Source organism: Selaginella moellendorffii, unplaced genomic scaffold, assembly GCF_000143415.4.
Source record: "Selaginella moellendorffii unplaced genomic scaffold, v1.0 SELMOscaffold_3, whole genome shotgun sequence".
NCBI lineage: Eukaryota > Viridiplantae > Streptophyta > Lycopodiopsida > Selaginellales > Selaginellaceae > Selaginella > Selaginella moellendorffii.
In genome coordinates this window covers 3,374,780-3,397,709 of record NW_003314264.1, presented here as the reverse complement: position 1 = coordinate 3,397,709, position 22,930 = coordinate 3,374,780, and the positions used below count along the sequence as shown (strand labels likewise).

General features: G+C 45.5%; 4 protein-coding genes and 1 non-coding gene across 8 annotated transcripts; all 5 read left to right on the top strand.

Annotated features, from left to right (window-relative positions):
• Window positions 1–315: 315 nt before the first annotated feature.
• On the top strand, window positions 316–1,587 carry LOC9655336 (short-chain dehydrogenase reductase 3b). 2 transcript variants are annotated; one of them, XM_024666282.1, is made up of 3 exons: window positions 316–457; window positions 518–589; window positions 641–1,587. In XM_024666282.1, exons 1-3 carry the CDS (start codon window positions 429–431, stop codon window positions 1,488–1,490), a joined length of 951 nt encoding a protein of 316 aa, XP_024522050.1. In that variant the 5' UTR covers window positions 316–428; the 3' UTR covers window positions 1,491–1,587. The 2 variants fall into 2 exon arrangements, with proteins under 2 accessions (XP_024522050.1, XP_002963807.1); XM_002963761.2 differs by having other exon boundaries at window positions 522–1,587.
• Window positions 1,588–1,598: 11 nt separating this feature from the next.
• On the top strand, window positions 1,599–4,059 carry LOC9643624. 3 transcript variants are annotated; one of them, XM_024666307.1, is made up of 9 exons: window positions 1,599–1,666; window positions 1,718–1,901; window positions 1,953–2,096; window positions 2,158–2,257; window positions 2,320–2,625; window positions 2,687–2,863; window positions 2,920–3,328; window positions 3,377–3,542; window positions 3,618–4,059. In XM_024666307.1, exons 1-5 carry the CDS (start codon window positions 1,599–1,601, stop codon window positions 2,523–2,525), a joined length of 702 nt encoding a protein of 233 aa, XP_024522075.1. In that variant the 3' UTR covers window positions 2,526–2,625; window positions 2,687–2,863; window positions 2,920–3,328; window positions 3,377–3,542; window positions 3,618–4,059. The 3 variants fall into 3 exon arrangements, with proteins under 3 accessions (XP_024522075.1, XP_024522088.1, XP_024522083.1); XM_024666320.1 differs by having other exon boundaries at window positions 3,425–3,542; window positions 3,618–3,703; XM_024666315.1 differs by having other exon boundaries at window positions 3,396–3,542; window positions 3,618–3,703.
• Window positions 4,060–7,268: 3,209 nt separating this feature from the next.
• Window positions 7,269–7,342, top strand: TRNAT-AGU. Its single transcript has one exon. It is a non-coding gene; the product is annotated as a tRNA-Thr (tRNA).
• A 481-nt stretch (window positions 7,343–7,823) lies between these two features.
• Window positions 7,824–8,965, top strand: LOC9655334 (stem-specific protein TSJT1). Its single transcript, XM_002963759.2, has 4 exons — window positions 7,824–8,142; window positions 8,192–8,432; window positions 8,502–8,622; window positions 8,674–8,965. The coding sequence occupies exons 1-4, from the start codon at window positions 7,949–7,951 to the stop codon at window positions 8,874–8,876; spliced, it is 759 nt and encodes a 252-aa protein (XP_002963805.1). The 5' UTR covers window positions 7,824–7,948; the 3' UTR covers window positions 8,877–8,965.
• A 263-nt stretch (window positions 8,966–9,228) lies between these two features.
• Window positions 9,229–11,079, top strand: LOC112344197 (pentatricopeptide repeat-containing protein At4g02750-like). The gene has a single exon (XM_024668506.1). The coding sequence runs from the start codon at window positions 9,229–9,231 to the stop codon at window positions 11,077–11,079; it is 1,851 nt and encodes a 616-aa protein (XP_024524274.1).
• Window positions 11,080–22,930: the final 11,851 nt, after the last annotated feature.

The following is a 22,930-nucleotide window of genomic DNA, read 5'->3' as shown; positions in this document are numbered from 1 at the left end:
AGCTTGGAAGAGAGGCTTTGTCGGGCATGATTTGCGCGAAGTTTTCCTTCTCGATCCAAGCAAAGCTCTCGAGTTTTGTGGGCTTTTCTCTCGGTCCTTGTCGGGCTGTGTGTCAGGCATTTTGTTAAGCCTGAGAGAGAGCTCCGAGTCTCTATCGTCGAGGAACAGAGAGCCCTTTTGTGTCTTTCCATCTCCTTTTCTTTTACTAGTCTTTCTTCTTCTACTTCTCGTATTAATGGGGAGCATGTCGCGAGAGCTTTGATAATGGCCGCTCTTACAGCCGCGGCAGCGCTAGCAGCAGCAACAGACTTTGGAGTGATTCGGGTTTTTAGTCGACAGATATCTCGCAGCGATCGAGCAATAAGCGCGAGTGACCACAGCTCTCTTCTCTGGAGAGGAGCGATACGAATTGGAGTGAAGACGCGAGTATGATATTGTCTGGGAGGAGGCTCTTGAGGTACTTGGATTGGAACAAAAGTACGCAACCATCTATCTGAATCCAATCCCTGTGAATTAGGCAGCAATCCAAAAGAGGAGGGCGCTTCTTCTTCTCCACGAAAATCAATCACGACCAACAACAGCACACCAGGTGAATCAGGCCAGGAATGCATGCTGGAGCGATTTTATTTCTTTCTTCCAGGCAAGAGCTCCTCCGGGACAAGGTCGCGGTGATCACCGGCGGAGCCAACGGCATCGGCGCCGCCACGGCGCGGCTCTTCGCATCCAACGGCGCAAGGCTGGTCATCGCCGACATTGACGACGAGTCGGGCGCCCGGCTCGAGGCTGAGGTCGGCGGCCCGGCGGTATGCCGCTACGTGCACTGCGACGTGGGCAGCGAGGCCGACATAGTCCGCGCGGTACGCACCGCGGTGTCCGAGTTTGGACGGCTGGATGTGATGCACAACAACGCCGGCGTGCTCAATGGGCGGCATCCATCACCGTCGATCTCCTCCATGGAGGCGGCCGAGCTGGATTTCCTCTACGCTGTGAACGTGAGAGGGGCGGCGCTGGGGATCAAGCACGCGTCGCGCGTCATGATTGAGCAGCACGTCCAGGGGTCGATTCTGTGCACCGCCAGCGTCTCGGCTATGGTGGCCGGCCTCGCGCTCCACCCCTACACCATCACCAAGCACGCCATTCTAGGGCTCGTCAAGACGTGCGCGCTGGAGCTCGCCCACTATGGCATCCGCGTGAATTGCATCACACCCAATGGGGTCTTGACGGATTTGCTGTGCTCTGTGGGGCGGCATCTCAGGCATCTCGAGATCCGGGATGAGAAATCCTGCCCTGGCTCTGAGAATTGCGAGGATTTGAGGAAGATGCTGGCGCCCGAGGACGTGGCCAAGGCCGCGCTTTTCCTGGCCAGCGATGATTCGAAGTATATCAGCGGCCATAGCCTCGTGATCGATGGGAGCTTCAGCGCTGGCGCCGTGGGCGGATTGAATGTGTTCAAGGGATTGCAGAGAGGAGAGATCGAGTTCGTTCCTTGACGATGAGATTCCATTCCCAAGCGCGCGAGAGAATTGGGAGAGGGATTTTAAAACGAAGAAGAAATATTTTGATGGGGTATAAACCCTAGTTCTTGTTTCTTGGCGGCAATGGCGGATTCAAGGCGCTTGCTTGCGATGGAGATGCAAAGGTTCGCGTCGCTCGTAATGTCGAGGAGGTAAGGTCTTGATCGCTCTTGCGGGAGCCAATGCAGCGTCTGGATTCGCAGGTATGATCTTGCGTTTCAGAAGCTGCGCGTCATGCTGGACCCTGGTCTCGATTCCACCGTGAAAGAAATGCTCCGAGAGGCTTCCAGCGCCTGCTTGAGATCCGCCGCGCAGATCCCTATCGAAGAGAAGCTGGAGCTGCTCGACTTCCTCCAATGCTGCTTCGATCTAGCCTGTGACATTGAGGTAGCTTCTTTGATTTTCATATCTAAAGCCGAAAATTTGTTCGTGTGAAAGGAACAATTTGTTCTTCGTTACGAGACCTTGATACTGCGAGAGACCTTTTGCGTGGAATATCCAGAGCTGGTTGTATCTGCGGAAGAATGGATGGACTTTGCGAGGGCCTGCTCGAGGAGTTTTTTCTTCTCCAACGCTGTGAAAGTAAGGGACTCTATTTATTAGCTAGCTTTCCTTGTCCCTGACTGTTTCGATCTTTTCAAAGGCTTACGAGATGGCCATGAAACACATGACATGCGTTGAGGACTGGCCTCAAGCAATCACGGAGCGAGAATTCGCAGTTAGTGCCGCGAGAGGAACATCCGGTCTGCGTGATTTCTTTATTTGCTTCTTAGTAGTTACTGACGCATAAATATTTGTTTTGAAGAGGTCCAAGCAGAAGCTCTCGAAGTCTTGAAGCGCAAAGAAGGGTCAAAACCGATAACCAAGACCAACAAAGATCAGATGCCGTCTGGTGCTGCTCAGTACCTGTCCGCCATCAAGAAGCTGAATTCTCAGAAGTTGAGGGACTACGGGCTGCGCAAGCTGGTGAACCAGGCTGGCCAGGAAACCAGAAACGTACAACAAGCGTGACCACGTTTCTGTTCTTCGAATCTTCTTCACAGGCGGTACCCGATTTGATGCCGGAAACCAGGTTGCTTCCGGACCGTGACAGCTCGATGAAGAATTTTCAGTAAGTCCCTGGTCATCGACAGCGACGCAGCAGAGGCTTATCTAGTGCTCCTGTTTGGCAGCGTCCGGAAAGTGGCAAAGGCTAGGAATCTGGAAGTAAGCCCGTTGTCTGGTCCCTCGGCTCAACAGAATGGATGGAGCGGGTGACAACGAGCCACGAAAATGTTGCGTAACGACAGCGCGTACGCTGCCTGGGAATGTAATTGCTTGTTCAACATGTCCAAAGCTTTCCCCGGGAGGTAAGACTTCATGCAAACTTAGAGATTTGACGCTCTCTCGAACGGCTTTTGTGCAGGATGCGCCCATGCAGAGTGCGTGTCTGGACTGCAAACCTTTGGCTCCGCCCGCCCGCCCGCCCGCCTTTCACGAGACAGAATGATCGCCACGGGGCCAGAGAAAGGGACAGAGACAGAGGCACACAGGATTGATACGCACCGGGATTTTGGACTTTCATTGGCCAGCACCCACGCAAAACGGGCCGACTGGTTGGTGGAACAGGCAGAAGAGCAGCAAAGCTTGCAGGAGGCGGGGTGACAGGATTTGACAAATGGATAGTCCGGGGGACGCAGCGCATTTTTCTCGGCATTTTTCTCATTCCAGGGAAGGGAGCGTTGGTGTTGGTGGTGGACGACGCACGCACTTTCCATGGAGGCTCCAAGGCGTGCGACTTGGGCCAAGCACCATGTGTAGCTTCTTCCCACGAGGTATTCGATTCCCATTCCCATCTAAGTTTTCTAATCTCTTTTTTCTAGTCTTCCTCGTCGTTTGTAGTTGTCATCACTGCGTTTTCCATCTCGCAGGTGTTTCGGGCGGGCGGCAACAAGGACCCAAAATCGCTCGTCTCGTCGCGCCGTCTTCCAATGCAGCATGCGTGGGCCACCTTACTCACAGGCGAATCAATCCAGCGAATCTTACAGTGTGAGTGAATCCTCGATTTCATCTTTTACTCTTTTTTCTCTCCGTTTTACTGACTTACGCGTGTTTGTACCTCAGGCGGGGCGAGGATTTCCAGATTCCCAGTCAAAGCGACGAAAATCGAGAGTTTCCTTCCCGCGAGACTCTCCAACTTTTCCGTGTCGTGAACGCCCAGATTTGATCTCTCTCGTTTCTATGGTGAGTGATAGTGATAGCTCTCTAATGAAAATCCTCCAGATCGTCGCGTCTCCATAACTCGATCTTGGCGCTCCCTCAATGCGCCAAGTAAAGTTGAGAACGCATAACCGCTAATCAATTTCCACCACACAAGTAATCGTACGACAGGATTGGCCAATTGTACGACAGGACATTTGGAGTAAAAAATCTCTTCCAGCTAGAGAGAGAGTGTGACCTGTTTGATGATCCACTCTCCACTCCACCTCATCTTTGATTGATGCATTCTATTGTCAGTGCCGGAGTTAAAAGTCAATACAAAGCAAAGTAAAAAAATTTCCTACTATTCACAAGGGCCGATCCAATTCCTCTTCTTTGCGAGGAAGCGAGAGATCACAACGAGCCCGACGATTCGACCAGGAGTGGCTGACATGGCGACTCAATCCCCGCGACCGTGGAAGAGCCATCCAACTCCACTGAAGAAGACTCCATCACCATCTCCATGGTCGCGACGGCCCTGCGGATCCACTCCTCCTCAAACTCGGGGAAGCCCAGGCTGATCACCTCGCCCTCGAGCAGATCCAGCGCGGTGTTGGCGCGGATCTGCTGCTCGCTCAACGAGCACGAGAGATCCGCCTCCGACAGCGCCGGGCTCGCGATGCCCAGCTCGTCGTCCGACGCCTCCAGGAGATAGCTCAGCCGGCTGCTCGTCGCGAAGATCTCCTGGCAGGATTCCTCTTGCTGCTGCTCCACCGGCGCCGGCGACGACGACCCAGACGAGAGATTGATCTCCTCCTCCAGGCTCTTGATCACGCCCGAGAGGAGCTCCTCGCGCGCGAGGCTGGATTCCTCCAGCGCCACCTCGCGGTTGCCCTCTTCATCCAACGCGAGGCCATGGTGCTCCTCCTCCACGATCCCCAGCCCTCTACACAGCTTCTTGAGACACTCCCGGGGATCTTCATCTTCCTCGTCCCCATCCCTCGCCCTCTTCTCCTCCATAGCCACGAATCAAAAGAAGCGGAGAAAGAATCGCCCAAAGAATCACCCACTATGGGAATGTATCCCAGAGGAGAGGAAGAAGAAGAAGCCACTCACGCACAAAAGAAAAATTCCCAATCACTGACGATAGCACTGGGCGACAGGGCGAGGTAGTTATATAGGGAGCCATGTCCAACTCTTTGGAAACCCCCCTTTGGCGATGGCGGCTGGGAATTGCCCGGAATATGTGCCAGCCTGGCAGGGACTACCGGGCCGTACAGACCTAACCTCTCTCCGTACGAGGCCCGGACGTCGGCGGCCTGTGATTGGCCCGCCGCGCTCGTGATCATGCGCCGCAAATAGCAGGCCGCCGCGTCGGCACAGGCGACACGTGTCGGTCTTCTCCGGCACGTCACCGCCTAGGGGCGTAATTAATGCCGTCGGGCGTTATGTTTTTAGCCTTGGCCTTTTGACCTAATCCCGACTTGAGCCATGAGGGATCCAACGGCTGCTAAACGAGATGCTATTTCCAAGGTATAATGGTTCTTTGGAATCTCTTGCTTTCTCTTCTGCTCGTTTGGTCCATCACTCTTATTGTTCTCTGGGTGTGGTACTTTTCCATACTTTTCCGGCCCGAAGGAGCAAATTGGGAATATTGGTGTACCAGCCTACCAGGCAAGTTGCGCAAACGGCAGGAAGAACTTCGCATGTTTTGGAGATGCGATTGCTGCTGCCGGCCACTAGAGATTTACACTATTGCGTTGAACTTGTCAAAAGGAAAGGACCACCCCGCAGGAAAAGCGGAGTCCGCACACTGAATCAATCACTCGGAAGAGCTGTAAGAGAAAAGCACAGGGAAAAACTACACCTCGAATGCTCTAGACTTCTACTATGCCTCGGGAAGACCTGCGCCACTACAAACCTTTGCCAAGTCACTTTCTCTCCTTTTCTTTACAGCGAAAACTGAAAACTCTCTCGCATTTCCTGTGGAAGAAAGCAAAGATCAAATGGTCATCCTCGAGAAGAACAAGGAACGAGCAAAGCTCCAGAGATCATCCTCGAGAGAAGAACAAGAACAAGGGAACGAAGAACTTACGTGCCTCATTCACGGTGGTCCGGGCTGCTGGGGAGCGCCACCGAGCAGCGTTGCCTGTTGCGACTCGAGCTCCGCGAGCTGCTGCTCCTTGTCCACCTCGATGATGAGCGGCACCACGAAAACCAGCAGCGTCGTCCCCGCGATCCAGGCGGCCTTGCCGGTGCTAAACATGAGCTTCTTGCTGGCGTACGAGGCGCTGGACAATGCGCGCTTCGACTTGTGGTACAGCGACGATTGCACGACCTTGTTGCTCACCCGTGCCCACAGGCTGTCGTCACCCGACGATGATCGCGATGGCACCACTGCCTGATGGCGCGCCGCCATTGCAGCCGATCGGAGCTCCCAGATCCTCGAAGCGCTTCTTTTCCGCCGCCGCGCCAACGAAACAGCTGTAGCCCTAGATAGGTTTTAGGGCTCTTGGGTCTAGAAGGCGCCGCCTCGATCGCCATGCCGACGAGATGGGCTGCGAGGGTATCGCCCGCAGCAGCTCCCAGCGTGTGGCCGCTGGATGTCTAGACGTGGAGGCAGGCGCGTCGGAGATCTCGATAGGCGTGAATGTCCTCGTCGGTGCTCATGCTGGACAGTATCATAAGAGCAGCAGGCAATCCGCGGATCGGAACCGGCATAAAATCTAAGGTTTTTCTCGCGAATCTGATCTGCAAAAGCCTGTAGCAGGGTCGAGGAAGGCCCTCCGTGGCATCGTGCAAATGCAAATGCCCGCTCGAAGCAAATCCCATTTTGTCAAACCATGTCGTCTCTCCCTTTGAGGACGTAAGCCTGAAGCATTGCGTTTAGCGCGACTGCATCGTGCCAAGGGACGTGCTTGAACGTTCTCTCGGCATCTCGGAGATGCCCGGAATGATCGTCCAAGTCACGATGTTTGGCTCTGGAATCTCGTCAAACAGTATTTGACACCTCAAGATTCTCGGCATATCGCGTCAGGACACCTCGTTTTGCTCCGGCATTGACTGGAACATGGATCCAAATGCCCGGCACGGGCATATACCGTCAGCATTGTGCTGCATGTGATCACTTTTACTTCGGGCGTTCCGTCAAAAACTTCCGTCAGCAGCCGTTTGGGCATACACCTGGGGCATGGAATTCCACGTCACCAGCGCATATTCTGGCATTGCCTGGAGCGTCGACTCCGCGAAGGAGAGTTATCATCGAAAGTCCAGCAGACGAGATTTCTTTGGGGCATCTCGTCAAATTGTGGCCTTGCCCGCGAAACATTCCCGGTTTGGGCTTATCCTACAACCATCGTGTTCCAGATAAGCACATTCCATTCGGGCATTGCGTCGAGCAATTGCTTAGCCTGCTCAATCTGCCCGGATCCCGAGTAAGACTTGAGGATCACAGACCAGGAGAAAATGTTGCAAATAGGCATGGTTTCAAACAAAAACCTTGCATTGGTGGATTGCCCATTCTCGGCATAATTGAGCTTTGAGCTCTCGACCTGCCAGCAAAGGCCATCTCGATAAGCTTTCATAGCTCAGTTGGTCAGAGCACCCGTTTAGTAAGCGGGAGGTCCTGAGTTCAACTCTCAGTGAAAGCAGTGGCTTGTTAGCGAGATAGTTGATCACCCAACACTATAGCGATGGTTGGACGTAGCTAGAACAAGCAAAGGAAGAGATTTTTTTATCCCTGGGTCCCACATTTGGATCGAGATCGTGACACTGAAATTTTTTGTCAACATCACGTTTCACCTTATGTACAATCATGCTGGATAAGGTCAAGGCAATGCGGCCGTAACCACAACGAGAATCGATCCCGGCACGGCTTCTCCTCGCCGGCCGCCTGGCTGCTGGCCGCCGTGGTCCCTCTCTCCACTGGCCCTGCCACCCACCCCCAAATGCCAGTTTAGGGCATCCAGCTGCCGGTAAGAGGCAACCGGAACAGAGAAAATGCCTTGGTAACTTCCACTATAAACTTTATCAAGAGATGTGAAGGTAAAGCCTGGTAAGAATCTCTGGCCGAATCTTCCCGCTTTTAAAAGAGGGCTCCAGAGCTTTGGGGAGAGAGGGAATCTTCGTGCGTTTGTGCGGTCGCCATAGCCACGCAAGGTTTTGGTGATCCGAGGGGTGCGTGGGAGTAAACTTCTCGTGATTTGCGTGGGCAAATCGCAGGCGATCAGGGAAAGGGATTCGATCGAGCGGTAATCATGTTGGCAGTGTTTCACAAATCCGTGGCGGAAGCTCCACAGGAGCTTAATCCGAAGGACAGCTCCAATGGCAGCAGCGCGGTGGAGCTCGCGGAGGGATTCGTCAGGGCGTTCCCTCAGGCCGTCCAGATCCAAGCAGACAAGAATTGCAAGATGATCTATTCTCACTCGCAGCAAGCTCTCCTGAGGCCCAGGTAAGTTCTTCCGGTGTTCTTGGAAGCTTAGCTTCTAACCATGCTACAGGAGCTTCGCGGCTGTGGATAACATCTTCTGCCTCTTCGAGGGCATGCTGGAGAATCTCCCCACGCTGCGCCAAGCGTATGGCCTCCCCAAATCGATCAGCGAGGTGCTGTTCGTGATCGAAGCCTACAGGGCTCTGCGCGACAGAGAACCATATCCGGCGCACCAAGTCGTGCGAGATTTGCGTGGCCAGTTCGCCTTTGTCTTGTATGATCGTGAGGCCCGAGGAGTCTTCACTGCCAGCGTAAGCAATTTCTCCCTCGATCGATCGATCCTCGAGCTAAGAACTCCCCCTTTCTTTCGCCTTGATCAGGATTCCCATGGCAAGGTCCCGTTCTTCTGGGGCACTGCCGCCGATGGATCGCTCTGCTTCTCGGACAATGCGACGCTTCTCAAGGAAGGCTGCGGTCAATCGTTCGCTCCCTTCCCGCAAGGTTTGCACGATTTTCTCTAGAGAGCGATGATCTGATCAGCCAAAACTCCAGGATGTTTCTTCGCGAGCGTGGTGGGCTTGAACAGCTACGAGCACCCCCTCAACGAGATGAAGCCGATGCCCCGCGTGGACAGCAAGGGCCAGATTTGCGGTGCGACCTTCAAGGTGGATCAATTGGCCAAGAAGTACTCGCCGCGGGGATCGAGCAGCTTTGGAAAAGGGACGAGCTGGGCAGCCTCGACCATCAATGTCTAGTGTCGTTTTAGCTCTTTTCTTGTACAAATCTCCTCCTCTCGTGACGGAGCTTGTTCCTGTGCCTCATAACAAACTCTCGTTTGGATTGATCGAAAGCTATGGCGAGCGAGCGTTTTGGAGCCATACTCTAGAGAGAGGTGTCTTGGTTTGTCGCCGTGCGCAATCACAGTGCCGTGACCTCATCCATAGCTCGGCAATCGAGAAAGAGGACTAGAACTTTTCTTTCAATTGTAGTCGAACAATTGTATTTTGAGATCTCTTACAGCGTTTGTCGGGATCCGACACGTTTCCACATTGGCTTCTTCCTCAAGGACTAAGCTTGACTTAGCTCGAAAATGTAGACTTTTGCGCCATGGATCTGGCGCTCATGGAATCTTGCAAGAGTGCCAAGGAGCTCCGCGCCATTGTCTCGCCGGAGCTCCTTCGCTCCAGCGCCTTCATCGCCAACAAGGTGATCGAGACTTACATTGCGTGTGGCAGCCTCGACCACGCCCGGGAGGCTTTCGACACGATCGTGGGCAGCGGCGGCGCGGATTGCTGCTCATGGGTGCTGATGCTCTCTGCGTACTCGCGGCACGGAGATCTTGTTCGCGCCAAAGCTCTCTTCGATTCCATGCCCGACCGGAACGTTGTGGCCTGGACTGCCATGCTCGCTGCATATGCCCGACATGGGCATCTTGATAAAGCTCAGGATGTGTATGACCGGATGCCTGAGTGGGATCAGGTGGTCATCAATGCCATGCTAACAGCCTACGCTCAAAATGGTCGCGTTACCGAGGCTAAAGAGTTTTTCGATTTGCTGCCACAGCGAAACTTGGTAACGTGGAACGCCATGCTAGCAGTACTTGCCCAAACCCGACATTCCGTAGAGTTGTTTGATCGAATGCCGGAGTGGAATGTGGTGACGTTCACGGCAATTCTGGGAGCATTTGCAAGAAATGGAAAACTAGAGGAAGCAAAGGCTGTGTTTGATCGGATGGATCAGCACAATCTTGTCACCACCGTGGCTATGATCGGAGCTTATGCCCAAAATGGGCATTTGGAGGACGCAAAGCTACTGTTCGATGGTATGCCACAAAGAAATCTCTTTGCATGGGCAGCCATGGTGAGCGCTCTTGTAAACAGGGGATCTCTGAGAGAAGCTCTGTCACTCTACGAGTCCATGCCCGAGTGGAATCTGGTGGTGTCGAACTCGATGTTGGGACTGTTCGGACAAAACGGCCGAGTGGACGATAGCAAGCTCTTGTTCGATCGAATGCGGCAGAGGGATCTAATCTCATGGAACGCTCTCCTCTCGGGCTACGTCGACAGCAATCGCCTACACGAAGCCGGGGAGCTGTTCTATCGAATGCCCGAGAGGAACATCGTCTCGGCGACCACGATTCTCACAGCCTATTCCCAAATCCCAGGAGCAAAGCTCCACCAACTTGAAGAAGCCGCGGGGGTGTTCCAGTCCATTCCCGAGCATGATCTTGTGCTCTCTACCGCCATGATGGCCGCATTCTCTCGCGCTGGACGATTGCATGACGCGAAGAGAATGTTTGATGCTCTCCCGGAGCACGATCTTGTGTGCTCCAACTCGATGCTATCGGCGTATGCTCAGAACGGGCATGTCACCGAAGCCAGGCTCCTTTTTTCCAACATGCCCGAGCGGGACAGCGTCTCCTGGAACGCAATGCTCACGGCTTACGCTCACAACTGTGATCCCGGCAGCGCCAACCTCATCTTTGAGACTCTGCCAGATCGAGAAATGGTGGCCTGGGCCGCTGTTCTTGCGGCCAACGCTCACAATGGCCGCTACCGCGAAGCCATCGACGTGTTTGGAGAGATGAAGCTGCTGGATATGGTGGACGAGGTGTGCTTCGTCTCGGCCTTGATCGCTTGCAGTCGTCGAGGAAAAGCCGAGGATGGGCGATGCTGCCTCGTTTCGATGATCGGTGACTTTGGGCTGCGAGGGACCAAGCAGCACTACAGCTGCATGGTGGACGCGCTCGCTCGGTCCGGCCGGTTGCGAGACTCGGAGGAGCTCATCGCGAGCATGCCTTTCGTCCCGGACGCGTCCGTGTGGACGAGCTTCCTCCAAGCGTGCCGGGAGAGCAAAGTCATGGATCGTGGAGCTGCTCGAGCGTCACAGTTGGTTCTCGAGATTGAGGCCGCGAGCTCAGTCGGGTACGTCCTGCTGAGGAACGTCTACTTGGGCTGAATCGTTCTCGGCGACCTGCTAGCTCCTAGCAAGCACCTCCAGTCCGAGGCATCCGCCTTGAAAGGCATGGCTTTGATGAGATCTCTAGCCTCGCTCAAATGCCAGGATCGCGAAAGCATGTCTAGAACGCAGCAGTAGTTTTACTTCGAGGACTGGATTGTAAAATCCGCCATCATCATCGACTGGAAGTACATTGCCGCGTGGCTACAAGCGAGCAACACGAGCACAAAGCATATCTCGTCTGGTACTACGTCATTGATTTTTATGGGAGAGCTTCGTTTGATTGGCCTGGTGGAAGTGAGCAGTCAACACTGTTGTCCACCCACATTCGTCAAACATTTTCATTATTTCAGAAAGATGCCCAAGTTGCAGCAATCATTGTGTTCCAATACAGCAACGTTTGATATGGCAATTTGGCAAGCAAATCTTTTGCATCATGGAGACTATTGTTTTGCACTGTTGCAGATAGAATTAAATTCCACTAGATGATTTTGTGCCTGGTATTGTATCAAATATTTGTTAAGATACATGCATTGGGCATATGTTACTAGCACAGCATTTCACAATCATGATACAAGATTTTTTGTTTGTTGGGATAAAAAGGTTAGATATATCTTTTAGGCGATAAATTTTTTATGTTGTGATATAATAAATTAATGTTGTAAAAAGGAAATATTTATTATCAAAGAAGTCCATCATTGAGACACATTCGTAAGGGAGTCAAGTGAAAAAGGACAAGCCCACTGATAAAAGGGTTAAATTTACTAATAGTGTGAGAAATAACATATACTTTAAGTGCAGTGAAGTGGGATACTTTTCAAGAGAATATCTCGAAGAAAGCCAAAGTTAATATAGTTATTAAGTCAGGTGAAATTTAAAGTAACGTATATGATCTAGTCCCTAGCTCAAAATTATTCATAACACAAGTAACTTTGGTAAAGAGTCATTTGCAACATCTACTAGCCTTTCGAGGGAAATTCAAAAATAACTTTGTTAATATCCTTATTAATATAGGTGTTTTAGATAATTTTGTGGCTACAAACATAGTCCGAGCTGGATTAACAATATAATGGCTGGGTGAACTAAGAACTATAAAGTTTATTCAAAGTAACCAAAGCACCGATAAAGTACTTCGATAAGTAAAAGTTAAAGTAAGGATAGGGAAAATAAACATAGATTTCACTAGGTTAGACGTTGTGGGATTTGAGGTGATTTTCGGGATGGATTGGTTAAATTGGTTTGTGGTAGCCCTACATAGATAAGGTAGGAACTTGGTTGTATTGACAAATGCCCAAGGAGAACAATCTAGGGAGGCTCAGAATCTAAAAGTAGGGCAATGTAAGTGTAGCGCACCTTATTTCTCTCCTCTTAAGCTAATTGAAAAAGAGGTAATTGCTTGATGAGAGAGCCTTTAGTGGCTATTTTATCCCCATTTATCCCCTGAAATTCTAAAGATCCACGGTGACAATATATCCAAATCTCATCCCATGATTACATGTGTTATAGTAAGGTTAAAGACTCCTGTTTGAACATAGTGTCTATGAGAGGACAATTCACTAAAGGAACTAGGGTAACATTTTTGTGCTTGCTCTCAGTGAGGAGTGACAAAAAAACGGGAATAAAAAAAGTACCTTTAGTGATCTAGTAGGTGTCAAACCATTTTCGAGATACCATATAAGAGGAGTTACCAACGGGGTTACCCCTTGCATGATCGATAGAACATAAAATCAAGCTAGTCAAGGGTGCCAAGGTAATGGTTTATCCCTATAAGTTCATGAATTTGGACTTCCCAAGAGGTCATCCAACCTAGAACTATTCAAACCCAAGGATGTTTAACTCCAAATATCCCAAGACCTTTAACCGATTGAAAAAAGGGGTGCACTCTTGTTCATGGGCCCTTTTTCTTTATATTTGAACCTTTATGGATTGTCTTTCGAATCGTTCCCTTTAGTTGCTTACAATCCACCATACTTCTTTATAAGTTCACACCCTCGTGAACGGAAGTTGAGAGTTGCAGCTCTCCCGAGAGCCCCGCTCTCTTGACATCCTACCCCTTGGGTCGAGCCCAACTGGGAGCAAATTGGACCTACCAGATATCAATCAATATGTGGTGTGATTCCCTTAGCCAACCAACGGAGTTGAATCTGAGACCTATCTAATACCAAATGTAAGCTTGTATGTGTTATTTGTGAAAAAGAAAAATAAATTTATGTGTATGTGTATAGACTACTAGTTGCTCAATAGACATGGGTGATATGGATGCATTCCATGCTTTCATATTAGATTTACAAACATGGGCTTGAGGTGATATGATGCATTGGAACCTGACCAACTACAAAGAAGCATTGAATGCAACTTTCAATGATAACATGTGAAAGGACGGGGTTAGGGTCCATATTTAGCAAAGGAGCAAAACCAAAAGGGACATATGGCAAAGGGAAGTTCAAGAAGAGTTTATCTAAAAATGAGTCCTCAGAGTTTTAAAGAGGTAAATCCAGTGGCCAGTAAGTAAGTACATGGGGGAATCAAGCAAAGAGGGACAAACCCATTGACAAGAAGAATAAGTCTGCTAGTAGTATGGGAAACAATATATGCTTCAACTGCGGTGAAGCAAAACACATTTTGAGAGAATGTCCCTACCCAAAGAAAGCCAAAGCCAAGATGGTCATTAAATCAGGTGAAATCTAAATTGAGGTATATAATCCAATCCCTAGCTCAAAATTACTTATTACACGAACAATTTTGATAAAGAGTTATTCGCGATATTTACTAGCCTTTTAAGGGAAGCTCGGAAGTAACTTTGTTAAGATTCTAATTGACATGGGTGCTCGGATAATTTTGTGGCTACAGATATAGTCCAACAAGCCAGACTAACAGTGTAGTAGTTGGGTGAACCAAAGATGATAGAGTTTGTTCAAGGTAGTAAAAGCACAAATAAAGTATTTCGACAAACAAGAGTCGAAGTAGATATATAAAAAGTAGATATGGATTTCACCATGTTAGACATGGCGGAATTTGATGTAATTTTTAGGATGGATTGGTTCAATCAATTTATAATAACTTTGCATGGATAAAGTAGGAACCTGGTGATATTGACGAATGCTTGGGGAAAATAATCTAGGGTGGAGGCCCAGGATCTAAAGGTAGGGCAATGTAAGGCCAAAGACTCCTGCTTGAATATGGTGTTCACGAGAGGACAACTCACTAAAGCAACTAAGGCAGCATTTTTGTGTTTACTCTCAATGGGGAGTGACACAAAGGTAGAAATAAAAGAAATACCTTTAGTGATCTAATGGGTGTTAAATCAATTTTGAGATACCATGCCAGAGGAGTTACTGGCAGGGTTACCCCCCACTCGACTTATAGAACATAAAATTTAATTGGTTGAAGGTGCTAAGGAAGTGGTTCCTCCCCCCTATTGGTTTAACGAAAAGGAACTCAAGGAGCTTAAGTGTCAACTTGAGGAATTGGTGGAAAAAGGGTATATTAGGTTTAGCAAGTTGCTATATGAGGTGCTGGTGTTATTTATGAAAAAGAAAGATGGCTCAATGTGCATATGCATAGACTATCAGTTGCTCAGCAAGTATACAAAGAAGAAGAAGTACCCTTTACCAAGGATTGAGGACTTGTTTGATAGGTTGGGAAAGGCAAAATACTTATCGAGGATTGACCTAAGGTCAGGATACTTTCAAATCAGGGTAGTAAAGGAAGATGTCAAAAATACAATCTGTCAGACAAGGTATGGAAGCTTTGAGTTTTTAGTGATGCCCTTTAGGCTGTATAATGCACCAATGACATTTTTAGCGCTGATGAATCACATTTTTGTACTCTATTTAGATTATTTTGTGGGTATCTATATTGAAACATCTTGATCTATAGGAAGATGCTAAAAGAGCATGCCGAATACTTGACAAAAGTGTTTGAAAAACTAAAAAAACATAAACTGTATGTTAAAGAGAGCAAATGTAACTTTGCTCAAGGCCTATGTCCATGACAAGGATCCTCTGAACACATTCACATGAATGCCATGAATGCCATAAACACATTCACATACTCTTGAATGGTTTTTATCTGTTTCAGCTTATTCAACTAATCCCTTAGGTGCAAAGTAGCATTTGAAGGAACGTAAATCAGGCAAATCTTCACCTTCATCATTTCCTAAGTGGCCATTAGTCCTTCGTTAGCCTCTATTGTTCTCTACTAAGATTTAGCATTATTTGCCAAGTATGGTTTCACACATGGGATCTTCTTCAAATTTGGTAATTACAACGCTTGGAAGTAATCCTCTATATTGTAAAACCAATCCTCTACCACCTTATAGTCATTTACTTTCTTGAAGACTGATGGGGCTTTTTGTACTTGGGAACTGTTTAAGGGATTAATTCCACTTCGGTTTGTTCGACTTTGTTTGGTTCCACCTCAGTCCTTGCCAAAGGGTCCACACCTTGTGCAACTACCAACATCTATAGTCTTTTGCATTTTCTTCCTCTTCAGGATAATTGAGGATAATTGGCACAAATCAATGCCCTACTAAAGACCTTTGTACACAAGCTAAAGCGTGACAAGAGCCTTGGACAATCAAACTTTACCATCGGACTCTTGTTTGGAAGTTTCCTCACTAACGTCTTTCTCATTGAAAGATTCCTCATCCATAGCTTCTTAATTAATCAAAGGTTCCATCTCTACCTTGGTTCCTTTTACACCCTGCTTTACCCATCTCTCAACAATCTGTCTTTGTCCTTCGCTAGAATTAAGGAAAAGGCTTTGATACTAAATTATAAACCACAAATTTTTCCTTTTTAATTTGTTAGCTTACCTCATCTATCCGACCACCATGGCCTTGGCTTTAGTTAAATTCCCTCACCAAGGTTTCTGCCTATTGTACTAGCTCCTACTTGGTCCTACTTAGTTTCAACAACTCACTATATAAGTAATAGAGAGTTATCTATCCATCCACAAATTCCCAAATTCTCTCATAATCCCCCTCCCTAGGTTAGACTAGACTTAAGGTTCTATTGCACTCCCCATAGGCATAAGCAACCAAACACACCAAGCCTCCAGGTTGATAACATCCCTTGGTACTTTAAGACTTGATCAGAGGACACCTTAAATCTCAAGCCTTAGGTGCAACACTTGCTTCAGGACACGGGGGGGAAACACTATGGCCTAATAGCCTGATATAGGTATCTTTATTCCCCCACTTCCATCCCAAAGGGAAAGCCCAAGCTCTAGGAAGGGCGAGGATCAATAAACCACAAGGTACTTAAGTGGGGCATCATTCCATATGAGCTGGGAGCACTTTAGTTAGTTTCCCTTCTGGGAGTGGGAGTTGCTTTTGAGCACTTCCTTGGGTGGTTTGTCTGGCACCACCCGAGTCCATGCTCATTCCCACCTAAAGCCTCTAAGCCCCAGTCTCAACCTCAAGTTAGTTTGGAAGCACCACTAAAGAGTTCCTTTAAGATTTATTCCTGGACCTCACTATTTCTATTATACTTTTGAAACCCTCTGTAGCTCCCTTGGGAAACACACACTTTGTGCTTTCACCCCACAACTTGTATTAGTATTCAGACTCGATTTCAGACTCGACCTTGAACTTGGTCTCGGACTCAATCTTATACCCAACCTCAAACTCTATTTCAGACTCGATCTTAGACTCAATCTTGGACCCAATCTTGGATCTTAGACTTGGTCTCTAACTCTGTCTCGGACTTGGTCTTGAACTACTTGGTCTTAAACTTAGTCTCGGACTTGGTCTCGGACTCGGTCTTGGACTCAGTCTTGGACTCGGTTTTAGACTTGATCTCAAACTTGGTTTCAAAGTTGGTCTCGGACTCGATCTTGGACTCGGTCTCATTTGATGAACTCCTTATCATTTCGGTCGTATTTTTAGGAATCCTTTAGTTTACAACATCTTAGGGAGTTGGTTTTTTACATTATACTGCCATTGTTGTCCCACTTGTATGTGGCCAAAATGTTCGGTAGACTCTGCTTAGAAAAGTGGAAGAAAGCTTGTCAAATATTAATTACAAGACCTAACATTAGTAGTTCATGGCAATCGGGAAGGTAAATTCAACTTCATTAGTAGTATCAGATCATGACCCTATAGAACTTTATATGGTGAAGCACCAATAGAACTTTGCACCCATATGACATATGTATACAAAAGAGATGGTAAATAACCATTCTAATTCGAAAGTTGAAAGTTCATATACTTTGCGATCATGCCTTCAAAGGTCTAAATGAGCTGCTTAACCAAACCATCTTACTATATATAATAAGCACTCATAAAAGTGTGGTGTATCTTTAATCGAGACCTCAAAATGTAAAATGCCTCAGCCATAAATGTGGAACTATTATCTGAAAGAATTTACTTAGGATAAGAATGTTAGAACACCACTCAATTGAGGAGGAAGTATCTAGTAATAGTTGCAAATGCATTAGCAAGAGCATTAACTTCCACCCAATGAGTCAAGTAGTCATAAGCAGAATGTAAACAACTAAATTTTCCATTTTACTTTAGTCACTTAACTACACTTTTGACCACTTAGAGGAGTTTCACTTACAATCTCCATAAGTCCTATTCCAGACTTGAGGACATGCTAGCCCTGTGAATGATATCTATGCCATTTAGCTTTTGCATTTGGTCCAAGTGCTTCACATGTTCAATCTCATGATAAACACCCTAAAGGGGGATGGTCCAAAGTTGAGTTGAGCTCACAAGTTGAGCTCAATTCAACTCAAGTCAATGCTAGTCAACATAGTCAACCATAAGTCTTATAAGGAAATATTAAGTTAGAAAAATGTTATTCTTTGGTGAACTTGAAATTTATGAATTTAAGTATCAATGGTTCAGAGAGATTTCTATTTTTTGAATCTTTCTAATACAGTTTATACAATTTCTAGAATTAGAAGTTCATTTGAACCCATAGAAATTTTTGGGCTTTATTGGTTCCAAATAAAATGGGAATATTGAAGTTCAAATGAACCTAAAATTTCTATTGTACATTTCAACATTTTAACATTTCAATAATTGACCAGATATATATAAATAATTCGAAACACTAATTCACTCATTCATTCTTTAGGGTTTACAAAGATGGGAAGTAAGGAAGACAAAAAATCTGTAAGTAATTCTAGCATACAGAAATGTGAGAATGTTAATTTTGTTTCACTACCACAATCTCTATATTACACGCTTAGTCTTTATTACCCATCCGGGAATGTGAAGACCACTGTCACTATTGATAAAAATGCTCCTGTTACTTCCGAAACAACAATCTAGAGCAAGAAAAAAGAAGAAATGGATAGCACAGTGGAAAGCATTAATAAATCCACTCTATAATAGCTTTTGTAATTCACTAAAATATTATTTTAAAAAAAGTAAAATTTTATATATATCTTATTCTTTTTGATATGTTTTGTCTTTGCAAAGATATATGATATGGACAAATCAAAGAGTTAAATCTATATATGATTTTGATATTGAAAGGTAATCTTGCAAAAAGGCATACTTACATGCCTGTGTGTATTTGCCATTATTATATATGGCAAGCCAGCTATATAAAATAAGGCTACGTATTAATTATATGCTAGTTTTTAGCTTCTAAAACCCTATAACCACTTGTCTCTCATAATAGGTTGAAATTATTGAGATTGACAATTATGATTCAATATATTGTCATGTAATAATAAAACATCATTCTTGAGACTGAAATATAGTATATTAATTAGAGAATTCTTATTACTGGGAAGTTTAATTTTTCTTGTGTGTTGCAATGGTTAGGAAAAAGTTTATTTTTGGTTTCGAAGGCCTCTCATATAAGTCTCCACCTCCATCTCCAATCTCAACTAATAATTCACCTTCACCTCTATGCAACAATCTTCTTTTTCATTTTGAGGGTTGTTATGAAGCTTTTCCATTTGTGACTTCAAGTGGAACTAAATAAGAATTCCTTCCTTATGATGTTGTTAAAAGAGTTGAATTACCTCCAATGCTTCAAAAGTGATGTCAATATTTTCTTCAAGATCTTGCTCTAGATATGGCATAGGAGCTTAATGTAGATACATATTATCTTTAGTGTTCTATATACAACATTTTTTAAACAAGATAGATGGTTGCATGGGTTTGGTAAATTTTATTGAGCATTGTCGCAAATGCCCAAGAGTGGGTTTGGAAGGTGTGCACGCGTGGATATATAAGAAAATCAAGAAAAAATTAAAAACACACAGCTATTATGATTTCATGGTGGAGAATAATATTCCATTAGTGAACATTGCATTAGTAAGTGCTGAATATAGGATATTTAGGCCACCCTTTAATGTAATGTGAAAGTCATGCATAGTTTTTTCAAAAGTTTAATTTTTTATGAGTAAAGTGGAGAATCTTATATTTTCAAGAATGATATTATTCTAGCATGTATAAAGATATTATTATATATACAAGTGGTTTTGACATTGTTATAATTCTGAAGTACCATTTTTGAGATTGACAATTTAAACTTTCAAGAACCCCTAGATCTTTTGTTAGTATAAATACCGACAAAGGATGTTTTCAACATTGAAATTTCAATTTGTTTAGAGTGTAGGAATGGCTAGGGAAAATGCTATTGCTATTCACACTTAACCCCCATGTATTTTATATGAGTCTCCACCTTCGTCTCCAACTTCTACCAACATTTCACCCTTCCCTCCACACAACAATTGTTGTGAAGCTTTTTCTTTTGTAGCCCCAAGTGTGACTGAATAAGAGATCCCTCTTCTAAATAATGTTCTAGATGTTGCTACTAAAACTGGATTGCCTCATGTGCTTCAAGAGCGATGCCAGATATTTCTTCAAGACCTTGCTCTTGATATGGCTGAAACTTTTGAAAGAATGAACACATATTATCTCCAGTGTCCCATCTGCTACTTTTATTTAAATAAAATAGAAGGTTGTATGGGTCTAAAAACTTTTCTAGAACACTGTCACAACTGCCCAAGAACTAGTGTGGAAGGTGTGCATAAATGGATGTATAAAAAAATCAAGAAAGAGTTAAGAACACATAATCATTATCATTTCATAGTGAGGAATAATATTCCATTAGTAAATCCTACATCCACAAGTGTTGAATGTGGTATTTTTATGCCATCCTACTGAAAATTCCAGCCACTAATAATTCTTACACTATGATATTATCCATCCCCCTCCCTCTCGCCTTTTTTTTATTAACAAAATTGTATTACTTATAGATAATAAACTCATAATACTAGTAATTATGAAATTTGACAGACTGATACTGTAACTTTGTCATCTCTAACACTGGCACTGTCTTTGTCACTAACACTATCATTGTCACTATCTGTTGCACTGACACTGTCAATGTCACAATCATTATCACATTGACATATGACATATCTTTCTCATTGCAAGTGGATGCATTCAATTGTCTTTTAATGTATCATTAATAAATAGATTTTTCATACCACTGCTCAATTTACACATTGCATATGATGTGCCATGCATACCTAGGAAGACTTCTAGAAAACTAAATATATATTATTTATAAGTTTTTAAAACATCATAAATTACCTCCTAGAAGCAACTGATAGAGAAGGATGAAAACCTCTAAGACGGCGTTTGAAGAACTCATGTTCTTCAATCGCAAACACCGATCTACCAAAGTCACGTGCTGCTTCGACTATCGAACCATTACCTACAATCGATGACAACACCCCTAGTTGGGCAATAAAGCTCAAGTAGGACATGCATCGCCGATGGAGATCGGAACTGATACCCAGACAATGTGTTGCAAATCTTGTTGTCTATGAGATTTGGTATGATGTCAGTAAAGCTATCATACCCTAGCAAAACCCTTGCAGCACGCTCGCTATCACCAAAACTGTCATTTTCTCTTCTGCAGAACACATGGTAGGTCCACATCATAACCTGAATAATAAAACTTTAGAGACAACCAAAACAGAAGATGATTTCTTACCTTCTCTGGCATGTCTAGGACGCCTTTGGTCTCGACCCCAACACTATCCATGATGCACCCGGAAAGCTAACCTCTTGAAGTTGACTCGACTTGCATACCTCATAAGGTAGGACATCCAATGGGGGTCATTCAGGAGAATGAAGGTAACTTGACCAGTTGTGTGAAGGAGAATTGCTGCCAAAAGGAATGCATCTTTCAAGTGGTCTTCAGTCAGGTTGTTCTAGCTTGGGACATCATCATTAGCGTCTGGAAGACCATCTGGCATATCAAAGAACATGAAGTTTGTGCTCTTGAGCGGCCACCTATGAATCTTCTAACAAAAGCACTCCCACTTTTGCAGGATAGCTATATTCTCAGCATCCTCCTCAAAAGATGCCATCAATGAACTGTAGGAGCCAATAAAGATCCCAACTTCACCACGGAATGCCACTGGAGAAACAAGGTGAATCCAGGGGGAGAAGACAAAGATAAAATGTGAACTTAAGAAAAATTTACATACCGTCATGTGGCGTGTGGTAGATGTAAGTTCTTCCAGGTCCTCTTCTCGAGCATCAAGACGAGCTGGAATGAAGTTACTCCTGACAGTTTTTCTTGCAACCATTTTGAGGAATTAAGAAAAGGAGAGAATTAAGAGAAATATACCTCGAGAAGTTCCTCGGTTACGAGGACATTTTGGACGATCATCATCATTGTTGACTAATTCCTCTAGATATGGATTTGCACGCTTTCGTCGAAGTAGAACTTCTTTGACGTTCTGGTTCTCTTGCTAGACTTTGTCTGGAGGAATTTCTTGCAAGTCGTTCTCATCTTCACTCTCCTTGCCATTGGCACCAATAGTGTCAACATTCTCATGGCCATCATCTTTGTCATCTGGCACGTTTTCATTGTTGCCTCTTGCAGCCTCTCGGTGAGTTGGTGTATAATCTAGCATCTCAAATTCCCAAGGACAAGCTCGCTTTATTGCTGTTGGAAACTTCATTGTTGTCGGGTACATGCCTCCATCTCTTACACCATGCCTCAGGAGTCGTGTGCATACCGGTGTTTCGAGAGGAAGGCCTCTATATTGGAGATACCTATAATAGAATATAAACAAATTGAGTATAGTTGAAAAATTGTATGTTACCTAAAAGCCGCTTGACACATAAAGTAAGGTTGGCCAAGTTGTTTATCAAATGGAGTCGTGCTTGTGGCCTTCTTTGGCAGCCAGTCCTCTCCCAGTTTTGTAAGCTCAGTGGTGTTGAAGTCCTTGAATGGAAGTTGCTTAGGATCATCCCCTATGAAAGGCGCTAGAAACATCTCCCTTTTATATACAGTTTGTGAAATGTAGACGATCCTCCTCACAGTCTCCATCATACTGTCCAAACTTTTTTCTCCTTCCCTGAGTCTGCTATTGAGGTCGTTCAGAATGTGTATCTGTTCCTCATATGTAAGTTTTGACTTTGAGATGTTGTAAATAATCTCATCTGGAGTTTTGCCCACTAAGAAATAACTTTTGTGAGTAACCTTCATGTAAACATAAACAATACTTACTTTCATGACAAAAAATCTCTATTATAATATCAAACCACTCCTTTGGGCATCAAAGGTCAGCCACACTAAGTAATTTCTTTACCTTTGTCTTCTTTGTGTTGTTAATTTTCTTGTCAATTGCAGCTAAATGCTCCAAGAGTTCTTAATCATTTTCAGCTCGATGCGACTATGCATATGCATCTTGCTTAACCTTCACCAATGGCTGAAGACAACACAAACATTCTATGATAAGAAGTATACTTGGAAGAACATACCTTACTCCACACAGTTGTCATAAAAGCCACTAAATTCTTGTACCATCTATTGGCATCTTGATGACCTCGTTGATGCCAAATAAGTGATGCTAA